This window comes from Amblyomma americanum, chromosome 1 (assembly GCF_052857255.1).
Source record: "Amblyomma americanum isolate KBUSLIRL-KWMA chromosome 1, ASM5285725v1, whole genome shotgun sequence".
Classification (NCBI taxonomy): Eukaryota; Metazoa; Arthropoda; class Arachnida; order Ixodida; family Ixodidae; genus Amblyomma; species Amblyomma americanum.
In genome coordinates, this window is record NC_135497.1 from 122,325,093 (window position 1) to 122,336,394 (window position 11,302).

The following is an 11,302-nucleotide window of genomic DNA, read 5'->3' on the forward strand; positions in this document are numbered from 1 at the left end:
ACACATTGTAAGAAAAAAGCGCGACCCCTTCTCCTGTATTTTCTTTTTTTCTTCATTCAACGCTAGCCTAAGGATCGAGAAGCCACAAATGCGTCTGTTGGTGCTGTTGTGTTTCACAGTGCAAGGTATAGTTCAATCACCAAGCCTTGTTGCCAGTATCATGGTCCCAGGAATTCCCAGCTTCTTTCTATCGATCTGTTGTTTAACTTGAGCTAAATAAAGGTCGGAGGAGCGAGTGCTACAAGTCGCCGAACAGGCTATGAGGCCGGACGCTCGTCCGTATACGAATTACTTAGTGGATGGCGCGCTCATATCACTCCAAGGTCACCACGCGAAACTAGTCCTGTTTCAGCAGGCGCTCGTTTGATGTCACTGTGATAACGCAAGACTCTATTATATTCAGTCTAAGGGAGTGAAGCTAGTGTAGTCCAAACTCTGGCATCCCAAAAGTCTGTATCTAGTTGCATCAGCCCAACGCACGTGGTACGTCGCGAATATGTGTTCCAGTCGGTGTGCAGCATCGACCGTGACGCTGAACCATTGCAGTCAGTCAACAGCACAGTACATAGCCATTGCGGAAGCATACTTGTAGGTGCTTATCCCTAGGGGTATGTTTGCTCAGCTCTTATGCGCCTACAGCCGGTGCCCCTCTGTACCCGATTATCGTTGATAGGTACATTGCAGAACGAACGGCTCCACTAGGGGTCATAACAACAGAATCAGTCAACACAGCACATTTGACACCTGCGGACTAAGACGCATCAACGACAATTTGGACGACCGAAGAGGACGAACAAGGAGGAATAAATAAGAAAAGCAAGGCGCTGTTGGACGCCCAGCTAGTAGTGAAAAGCCTAATATTGCTCTCTTTCCTTCTTTCATCTTCTGAACCTTTTGCCCATTTCATCTTTGTCAAAACTGATTTAATTTCTTGGCATTATACTTCTTTCTGTTATTTTTAATTAGATTTTCTTCATCACCCGCGATACACTAGTGGTGCGGGCGAGGTCTTCTATCGACCTCAACCTATAGCAAGTAAATAAGTGACCTTGTAATCCATCACGAGCCAGTCGCGGCCACCTTATGCCAGCAAACTTCCTGACACCTATCACACCACCTAAACCGCACAACTACATTTTCGCTTCCGTCAGTATCCACCCTGTCCTTAGGAAAGACCGCGCGCATTAAATTCCCTGCCCCTTTCCGCTTAACCCCGTTAGCTCTGGATCGCCACGCTGCTCTTCCTTCTGTCACCCATCAATTCTCTTTCCTCCGCTAGCTGCGCTATTCTTGGCCTCATTTCGAGATTTTTCGTCACCCTTCTGTTCTCTTCCCCGCACGTAAATACTGGCGAGATATGTCGGTCATATGCGTTCGTTTTCAGTGACGTACGTAACCTGCTGATAATTAACGAGTGCCAGCCAAATGTACTCCGATTGGTTATTATTTCCATGCTGATTTCTTTCTCGCGTTTCTGATCTGCCGTGACCGGTTGACCAATTATTGGGTATAACTCGCAGTTTCTAGTGCTTCATTGCCTATCGTGAACTGTTGTTTCAACGCCTACAGACTGTTGTTTAAACGAAGATATTGCCGGCGTTAGGTAATTTGTTTATGTCAACGTCGTACCAAGCCGAGTTTATCGGGAGTGCAGCCCCCTTTACGGCAGCGTTTTCTAAAGGGCATGACTGGAATAGCAGTGTATTGTTAACCAGCCATTCCAGTTTTAATTTTATTTTCAGTTAAGGAACAACAGCACCAGTGTTTAGAAAGATACCAGCAACAGTTTTATTATCATGTACACACAAGCAGTGCACAATTTCGTAAAAGGCTTGTAAAACGTACAGATGTAACAACACACTGACAAAAGCACGTTGACCGACGAATAAGTACCCTACCCCCTCCCAACCCACCACCTCCCATTGAAAAATATCGTCTCGCTCTGCTGCCCGTCCGGTCGGCCACGTGAAATGCACATGAAGGTAGAGTATAGAGTACAACAGAACAGCGCACGGGCACGTTATGGCAGCACGACTCTGCCGGAGCCGCATTGCGCGCGCACCTTTCTCAAGGGCTACCATTTAACGCCTGGCGCCGCCTCGCGGACACCGGCTGGAGTAGCTGGTCGACGTATTCCTCGCGCCCATCTACGCGCCTTCTCTCACGCCCGCGCGCTTCGTTTCCCCAGAACCGCAGCGGCTGCCGCCTTGTGCTTGGAGGCCCCGATGCACAACCGGTCCTCGGCGCTTGCACTGGAGCCCAGAAAAAAAAATGATAATAACCAGAACAGGAACGTCCTCGGCGGTCCATGATCAAGCCGACAAGGCTAGGAAGGCTTGACGACAGCGGATTTCGCATGCAGCCTGGGTCCAGCGAGCAGTCTTCAAAGCGTCAGACGCTGCACGGTCCTGGCGCCCCGCTAACTGCGAGCTAACCGCACTGTTCCGCCCCCAGCGCAAGCGCTCTACACCCGCGGAGCCTCGCGGCGTTGGAAGCGTCGGTTGCGGCATAAGACTCGTGAAACGAAGCAACGGTAGCGAGTCGGCGCGCGGCGAGGGATTCGGGCCCTATCCAGACAGGCATGCGCCCTGGAGCCCGTAGGGCGTTTTTGAAAGACCGTTCGCGTTCATTTCAGCGCTTCCTCTTCCGATACAACGCTTCGCCGTGTGCCCAGATGTACATGAGCTCCCTGCTATAAACACATACGCACAAACACACACACAAAAAGTAAACCCAAAGTTCACGTAGAAGGCAAGCGAAGCAGTACGGAACGAATTACAATGTGTAAGAACAGCCTGAATATGCGAAACGCCCACAGACATGAGCATGCGCGCGCATTTGTATAAGTAGACAAAAAATATAGACAACATGCTACAGAGTATACAAACAACAACCGTTTCTGGGCATTAGACTGGCGACAGCATTTGTACAATGTTGCACTCGCGGGCTACAAAACTTGCACTCCGTTGCTGAGTGCTAGGAGAACATCCGCTGGGGAGAAGGTGAACTGGAACCCTGCGTGTACTTTCTGTGTACACAAATAATGCCCTCGTTGTTAGTTCCCAAAGAACCCTTCAACTTGTAACACAATAATCAGAATAACGAGTGACGTACTTTTTTTTTCTTTTGCCTGCAATAACTAGCTTTTGAAATTTAAGTTTTGCTTTAAAGCAGCTTAATTTACAGCATGCGTTAGTGCAGGACATTTAGTTTTTAACCTCATGAAGACTGGACAATTCTGGGCGTTCCGGAACGATGCCTATTTTTCATATTTACTACTTTACCTGTTTCTTATTTCTCAATGCGTACATTTTACATGTGAATAAGTTATAAGCGTGTATTTAGATATGGACCACTCACTTTTACACTTCACAACATCACTCGAACGCCTAATTTTATTTGCTTCGCAATATTTTGCGAACAGAACAAAACCCCTGAATTATGTACAGAGACAACCGAACGGTCTCTTTTGTATTCACGGGCTGCGCGTGCAACCGGGCGAGTGTGTTCGGTGTGCTATCAAACATTTGGTGGCTCTTCTTGGGTCACCCACTAATACTATACAGGCTCTTTGTTTCACGGCAAAGCTATCTTTGTGTAGCAAAAATTATTCCTTAGTTTTAACTCCACAAGAATTACCTCCGCTCGATTAATTCCTTTTGCCTTCCTTCTGCATAAATTTGTCTTAAAAGCAATCAGTGCTTTTTTTTTTTGTATGCATGAGTAACTTCCTAGCTAGAGTGCTACGTAGAGTAAACATGAGTACGCTTCAACGTGCCTTCTCATATTTTTTTCCTGCCTCCTTAATGGCTAACATGCAGTGTTAAAGCACGTTTTTAATACTCGCACGGTCACCGTAACTTCAGCGACAGTTTCATAGTGCGGAAGCGGAAAGGAAAAAAAAAAAAGCAGAGACTGGCTCTGTGTCCCGTCTATTTCGTTTTAACGCTTCCGAGAGACGCTAAAGTCTGTTTTGTGGAAGGAATCGTGAAATTGCTAACACCATAGCACAGGCGTGCGTGCTGTCGTTTAGAACGCTACGTGAGGGTGTGAAAAAAAAAAAGATTATAATCCACAACCTATGCGAGATGCCTCTTTTTTTTTGTGTGCGAAAGGCGCGCTGTGGACGGCGACGAGTCACTCCGCGTGTTACGTGTGGTGTGCGTGTGGCACTAAGCTGGACAGTGTAGTTGGTACGCGACGCATGCACGACTGCATGCAGGTACGTGTACGCGTGTGAACGGTGCGCATCAGCGGTTGTCGTGTGGGAGCCTATCTCGAGCGTGGACCTGATGACCAGGTGTGCCGCGGTGGCCCGCATCAGTCTCAAAGGACGGTCTCTCCGAGCTGCAAGCGCGCAGTAGGAGGTTCACGCGACCCGAAGGAGCTCCGGGCGACGAGGCTGACGAATAAACGGTCTTGGCACACGGTTTGCTGCTGCTGCTCGATCGGCTTCCTGTAAGCTCATGCTAGGCGAGCCGAACCGAAATAGAACCAACAAGCAGAACCGAAAGTTTCCGTTTTCTTTTTTTTTTCTCCCGAACCGGAAGTAAACCGAAGCAGGATTTTTTTTTTTTCACATACGCCCGGACAGATGAAAAGGGATTGTTTAAAACCGGGCTGAAAGGTCTGGAGACTACTTCGTATAATTTGAAAACACGCTGCATTGGAGTTGGAAGAACCTCGGCAGAGGTGCATTTTAAAAAAGAAAACGCTGCAGCGTGGGTGCTCGGTGGAGTAAAGATGTGGGACAGGGAATGCGGGACAGAACATGAAAAATTTGTGCCCAGACAAATTTACTTTGCGACGTCCATGTGGCGAACTTGAAATCGCCCTTGCAAAAATTTCTTTAGACAGTCTATAGAATGTCCATATACTTTTGTCTATAAAGTCCATTGACTCTCTATAGACAAACCCTAGATAACTGTCTATAGGCAATACAAATCCTATAGACAATCTATAGGTTTATGGCCATACACTTTTAGTAGACATCTGTCTATAGAGAGCCTATAGACTATGAATAGACGAAAAGAAATATCTATAGAAGAGCAATAGAGCCTATAGGAAGTTATAAGGGCGGGCCGTTATGAATAAGCGCCGAAAGGCGTCATGCGCACAGGAGAGTGCTTCTTATGTAGACATTGCAAAAATTGGGGAAACACGGAGCTTATCAGACAGAGCGTACGTCAGAGTAATGGACTCCGCGTCGTTCGGCAGATTAAATTGAAAGCGTTTGCTTGCATTCAGTCAATGAGCAATTGAACCGCTTAAAAAAAAGAACTATCCGCGACCGAGGGGCCAGCACGCCACACCTATAATAATGATGCAGCGAACTCGCAGGAAGTGAGGACTACGCATTTATGAGGAAGTTCTTGATAGGCAGAGCTTGGCTGGTAGACCAGGAATTTTCACCAGTGCAGTGCAGCGCACAATGATGGGCTTAGATGCATTTATGAACGCGGGGGGGGGGGGGGGGGGGAGGGGGGGGGTGAGTGATATGCCATTGTTTCGTTTCAGTCAGTCTGCGTATAGGGCTGACGGCGTCCCCGTTACTGACTCAACTCAAAACAACGCTTCCCTCAGCAACATGAAGCACAGTTCTGGTTGTGTAATTACGGCCCATGTTCCGTACTTTAGTTCCAATTCTTTACTATTGTTGCATACCGCGTGTCCATCAAGCATGTCTCCTAGGAAATGCCGTGTACACCCACAAAGCATTTGTGCCAATGTTCTCAGGTAACAGACTACATATCAAAGACGCATGCAAAAAAATTGGACCGTTTGACATAGAAATGTGCTCTATAGAGAAAGGACACAGTTTCGTACGTTTGTTTTTTCATGCGATCACGTTTGTGTGCTTCAAACTAAATGTCCCCTGCCGATACATTCTTGCGTTTACGCCTTTCTCCTCTGTTTGAATCCAGTTTAAACTGGCACAACTCCTAAAGTCACAAAACCCAGATTTGAGAATGAGCTGAAACAAAACTGCGCCAAAACACAGACACCCACCGATAACATTTACGTTTGCTGCTTTGCATAACCTTGCTGCGTAACTGGTGCTGTTTTGCGTAAACCGTGCGTTACAAGTAATTTGTGAAATAAACCAAAATTACGCTGCCCAGTCCCATAATTTAATCTACGCGCGCAAAAATAAATGCCTTTGATTTGGATTCATAGGCGTTTTGGTGTTTTGGTTCATATGAGCACTCTACCCTCGCAATGTGACAAGCGACGAGTGAAGGGCCAGCACTTTAAGCTCGCTACGTTCCTGTTGAGCCGTTTCCCCTTTCGGTTTCTGTGATGGAAAGAGGGCACACATGGACCGACGAAAAGTCCGCTGACTGTTTACTTTTCTTTTATTACCATCGTGGCCGGAAGTGCGTGCGCGTCAAAACTGTCCCGTGCGTCCAGCACGCTAAGAAGCGTAACCGAGTGTACGCACTGGGCACAACGCGCTGAAACTCGATAGGTTTCCTGTCACCGCGGCGTAGTAAATTATTCGAAAAGCACGGCTATGCATATGGTCATTTAAATAATATTCAGTTAACGACTGAGGATCCCAGTTCCGGACTTCGTTATGCGCGTAGTGCGTTTACTATTAACAGCGTACATTTTGACTGCTGCGAAACTTTTGGAGGGCGATGAGCTTGTCGAAGTATTCTTCAGCTCAGCAGCTGCTTGCGTCGATCCGTTTCTCTCGTGAACATTTGGACTGTTGGAATGAAAGTTTCTCGACCCGTTGCACACTGGCAAGCACGGTATCCCGCAAGCGGCAGACCCCATTAATTGCATCGCCACGCCTCAAAAGACTGGGCTCCATGTGCGCGAAGAAGAGAGCGACGCGACGAGGCGGCGACGTCGCTTAGTGGGCAACCTCCATGCAAGCGAAGGCGGCAGGCGACGCGAACCCGCGACGTGCACAGCGGACTCCGTGCTTTGTGCACTCGAGCTTAGTAGACACGCCCGTAACCTGTTCTCTCTCTTAAAACTTTGTGGGTGTGCCCCATGGCCAGGGCAAAAGAAACATTCTCTCTACGTCGGCGGTGTAGCGGCAGCGGAGATAACCAAGCCGGCGTGCTTGCGGAGACGAAGTCACATCATTGAGTGCGTGCGCACTCCGGCTCTGTAAAAAACACGCCCGTAAACTGTCACCGCAGTCTACTTGTAGTGAGCAAACTATAATACTACAAACTAAGCAGATTGTTCTCATTATTTAAATGTTGCGGGTCTGCCGCGCAGCTACAGCAAAGCAAATATTTTCTCTACGGCAGCGATGACCAAGACGGGCGCGCTTGTTCAGTCGAAGACGTCTCGGAAGAGAAGCTGTGTGGCAAACCGGAAATGGCCTGATTTGGCTAATCGCGGCGAGACTTCCGGCCGACGAGCGAAAATTTGTTGGCGCAGGTCCGAGCAACGAGACAAGCGACATGGCAAAAATGCTTCGCGCGACGGCGTCGATCGTCGCTTGCCGCCGTCGCCTTCGCATGAATTTTCGCGTACATGCAGCTCAGTCTTAATTCTTGAATACGTTTTTCAACTCAAGTACCATGGTGTCCTCTTAACTTATAGGCATAGGTAGATGCAGTTCAAAAAAAAAAACTGTGCCGTCAGCGAGAAACCTGAACCGTAAACCGCCCCGGCGCTGAGATTTTAGAGCAATTAACCACGCGTCATGCGACACCGCAGCTCATCTACAGACGATGAAGTTGCAGTGTTCCCTAATACTTGCTGGCGGCAGCCAAGCGCGCGTCGAGATCGAGCAACAAGCCCCAATGGAAGCAGCAGACGACACTTGCCTTGTGTTAGGAAGCGGCAACAGTCTAGTCTACGGCTGAGTGCCTGCGGCGCTAGTTATGTTATCTTAGCCCCCCCCCCCCCCCCCCTTCCCCACGACGACGAGATAGGACGCCGCTGACTATCGCACCTTCACATAACTGCTTTGAAGTGCAGCTCCGGTCAAAGGTTCAGACTACATGGTTTGCTTTTGAGCTGTGCAGTGGAGCACTTAGGGCGACCATAAAAACCAAAAGGCCTTGAAAGGTCAGGGCAAGGGCTTTTCCTTACACCACAGAAATTCAGGGGTGCCATATATCGCACGGCTGAAGAGCAGACCGTGTAGCCTGAAGACTTTTGTCCTAGGCTGTGCCTTCCAGGCGAATGCTTCGCAGTGTCCCTCGGTTGCCTGTGAGGACATCCTCTAATTGCACTCTTTATCTGCGTTGCGGTGTCAAATGTGCGGGCCAAACTTTTTTATTTCAAAACTTTGTTCCCGTGTACGAGTCCAGCAGAGCCTTGAGCGCTGCAGCCTAACACCGCCGATATCAGTTCCCCTGGTGTGCCTCCACGTAATCGGAAGCGCGGAGTTAGGTTTGGCACGGCGCGTATCTTTCTCGACCGTTTTCTTTTTCCGTATAGAGGAACAGTTACTTTTAATCTCTTCGACTTAGTTCATTTACAGGGTCGGGAAACAAGGTACGCTTAGTTGTTTTCCGGCTCGGAAGAATAACTTGCTGATTGGGACCTGGTATTCGGTTCTTTTCTTGTTCGGCTCGACACTCAAATTGCAGTTGGGCTGCGGTGAAAAACTAAATACGAAATTACGCGTACAGAGACACGTCAGGAGAAACGATCGATAATAGTGGGCCCGTGCACAGAGTCTCAAGAGTTAATTTTAAATGTCGTGATTAATTATTCCTTAGGTGCAGAGCAGTGCCATTCTTAGCGAGGTGAAGTTCCTTTGATGAAAATCAACGCGGGAAGGATTTAACAGTGCAGTGTGATCGTTCAGCTCTTGTGGGTTTTAAACCAGAAGATTTATAATGTTTAATTAAGAAGCACGGGCAAAACGGAACTGCGAAGTTGCTGCGAAGCTTTTCCGGCCATCTATCGAACAGTCCTAGTGGTGACAGGCACTTTAATGGGCGTTTTTTTTTGGTACGTTTTCAAGCTTTCTACAGCTGCTATGTCAGTGTAAACTTTGAAATTTCGGGCTTTTTAGATTCCTCTCTTATTGTTCTAAGCCTAACAACTACTCACCGGGAGAAATAGTTTGGCACTGTGGTTGCGACTCCTCACCAATGCGCATGGTCGCGAAGGGACCGCTTTTCGATGTCTACACGGCGGACGTTTGAGTCTAAGCGTGTTTCAGCGCGCCTACATAGCAATACTGTGTAGCAGTTGACAAAAAAAAACAACGAAACACTCTCTTAAAAAATAGAGCACATATATCGGTTTAGGGCAGCGCTTAAAGTCTTAACAATTTACGCAAATGCAACTCGCTGCAACAATTTTGCGGTAAAAGCGAACGCCAGCAAGCTTCAGCCATTTGTACCCAAGTGCCGTGTGTCTGGTGGTCGCCACTAAAACCCGAGTTTGAATAAGGCGACGCTGCTTTGGCAATAATGCGAATTTCCTACAAGAATACTTGCTATTAACAGCAAAAACCTTAGCGAGGGCGTCACCGTTTATTTGACAACAAAAATATTCTAGCTTGAGCTCAGCACTTGGCTCTTCGCACTTGCCCTCATTCGCTCTTTATCGTACGAAAGCGCTGCCAAACATGAATTCACCCTGAATTACGGCATTATTATCTCAAACTATCGTTCGGATGTTAACAGTTTACCGCAGGAATAAAACCGTGTCTTTCTAAATGCTTTGTAAGAAAATTGTATCATTGATACTGTTGTTAACGTATAGTCCCTCGATTTGCGCAGTCTATGATGCTATACAGATATGTGTCCTGATCTAACACTTTTGCCTTTCAGAATCAGGGAAATAAAAGCAACGCTTATATTTTCTCGGTGAGAGATACAAACAAATAAACGCTTTGCGAGGAATGTAGGTGCGATCATAATTCGACGTCTCTCATTCGCAAGCGCGATGTAGGTTGACATGGCATACTTTGTTGTTGAAGGGTTGTTCTTCTAGCTTCTAGCAGTGTAAAAAGTTCGTGTAAATTTGAATGACCTCTAGAGCTTTTGTGCTCTGCTTGTTGTTGCTAGAGAAGAAACGTGCTCACAGATTAAGTCGGAGTGACTTCATACTTTCCTGGTAGTCGCTATAAGGTAACCACAGCGTCGTGACGTGAATTTTGTTGCCAAGGAGAGAAACTGATTCAGAGGTTGCCCTTGATCGGAATGCGAAACTTAGTAGGACTACATGCCCATAGTATTCCTCATCCCGCTCTTTCCGCACTGCAGCTACACGTAGCTCGATTCGAGACATTGAATGGGGACGGGGGAGGTGAACGGATCTGCGAAGAACGTAAGTACACCCTTCCACTGACACACGTCTGGACCGTTAGATATGCGCGTACGACAGATGCTTCTTCCGCGGCGGTCGCTTAGGAATACTGAAAACACAGATAGAGCACAGATAGTTGAACGTCCCCGTTTGCGCTGACAGCAGCGAAGCCCCGCGGAGGTCAGCGCCGTAGCACCACACTGAGAGAGGCCGGCTAAAGGTCGTAGCTGCAGTGCAGCCCTTTGCCCTGGACGCAGTGCTTGACGGCCGCCTGGCTGGAGTCCTTTTTGGCCGAGTAAATGTTCATGGCGGGAATAATGTGGACCCTGAGGCCGACGCCGGAGCCCTGCGGGCCGATGCGCTGCTCACGCGAGGGCCTCGAGAAGGTCACGTGGCTCTTGCAGCAGCAGTAGAAGAAGAGCTTGTTGAAGGCCACGCGGAACGTCCGGTGCGTGGCCGCATACACGTAGCTGTAGAGGCAGGAGTGCGACAGGGCCAGCCACCAGACCACATCGACCAGGTGCGGCGGCACCTGGCGGCTCAGCGACACGGCGGCCAGCGCCACGCCGGGCACCCACATGGCCAGCGTGAGCAGGTACACAGCCACGTGGCTCTTGAGCAGCTCGAGCGCCGCGCCGTCGGGCTCGCGGCGCCGGGCGCGAGCCAGTGCCACACCGAAGCCCAGCACGGTGAGCAGCACGGGCAGCAGGATGCACAGCGCCGCCACGGCAGCCTGCAGGGGCACGTTGCTTGCGGCCGGCGCGCCGCCGCAGAAAGTTGGGCCAAGACCGAGCCCGCGTTGGCCCAGCGCTACGGTGGCGGCCACGGCCCAGCTGGCCAGGGCCGCGGCCAGCACGGCGCCACGCGAGCAGCGCAGCGCCAGCCCCTGGCTGGCCGCCAGGCAGGCGAACGACAGCAGGCTGGCCACCAGGCACACGACGAGCAGGGCCCACTGGAAGTGGCACAGGCCCGGGTCGCGCGTCACGCCCGCCAGGATGGCCACGCACGTGGACGGCAGCAGCAGCGCCGACACCAGCAGGTGCGCCAGCGCCGACGACAC

At 49.5% G+C, this 11,302-nt stretch overlaps 1 protein-coding gene across 1 annotated transcript; it reads right to left on the minus strand.

The window, feature by feature from the left end:
- Positions 1 to 1,773: 1,773 nt before the first annotated feature.
- On the minus strand, positions 1,774 to 11,302 carry LOC144113480 (uncharacterized; the record flags this gene model as incomplete). Its single annotated transcript, XM_077646573.1, has 1 exon — positions 1,774 to 11,302. A coding segment is annotated over one exon (846 nt), but the record flags the coding sequence as incomplete, so codon positions are not given.